At 73.8% G+C, this 282-nt stretch overlaps 1 protein-coding gene across 4 annotated transcripts in view; it reads right to left on the bottom strand.

Annotated features, from left to right (window-relative positions):
- Positions 1–282, bottom strand: part of TH (tyrosine hydroxylase) — a 7,075-nt gene that overhangs the window by 2,662 nt on the left and 4,131 nt on the right. For 2 of the 4 annotated variants that reach the window (XM_077755889.1, XM_077755837.1), the window contains exons 8-9: positions 211–282; positions 32–101 (exon numbers count right to left, since the gene is read on the bottom strand). The exon at positions 211–282 is cut by the window's right edge and continues 30 nt beyond it. In XM_077755889.1, the coding sequence (XP_077612015.1) occupies positions 32–101; positions 211–282 (142 nt within the window). The remainder of the gene's footprint in view (positions 1–31; positions 102–210) is intronic. The other 2 variants (XM_077756005.1, XM_077755952.1) reach the window with 1 other exon arrangement.

A 282-nucleotide genomic window follows, 5' to 3' on the forward strand; every position in this document is an offset into this window, starting at 1 on the left:
GGGGACCCCGCCTGGGGCCTCAGGGGCAAACCTGGGAGAACTGAGCGAAGGTGCGGTCGGCCAGCATGGGCACGTGCCCCAGCAGCTCATGGCAGCAGTCCCTGTGGGGAGCGGAGGGGGCAGCGCTGGGGTCCGGGCGCCCAGCTGCCCCCCCATCCCTGCGGGCCGCGAGTGGAGGGCGGGGCAGGCCAGAGCCCCCGGCGCACTCACGGCTCGGGGGAGTGCATGGGCGACGAGGCGTGCCGGATGTACTGGGTGCACTGGAACACCCGGAAAGCCAGG

The sequence above is a fragment of the Crocuta crocuta genome, unplaced genomic scaffold (assembly GCF_008692635.1).
Source record: "Crocuta crocuta isolate KB4526 unplaced genomic scaffold, BGI_CrCroc_1.0 scaffold653, whole genome shotgun sequence".
In the NCBI taxonomy this organism is placed as follows: Eukaryota; Metazoa; Chordata; class Mammalia; order Carnivora; family Hyaenidae; genus Crocuta; species Crocuta crocuta.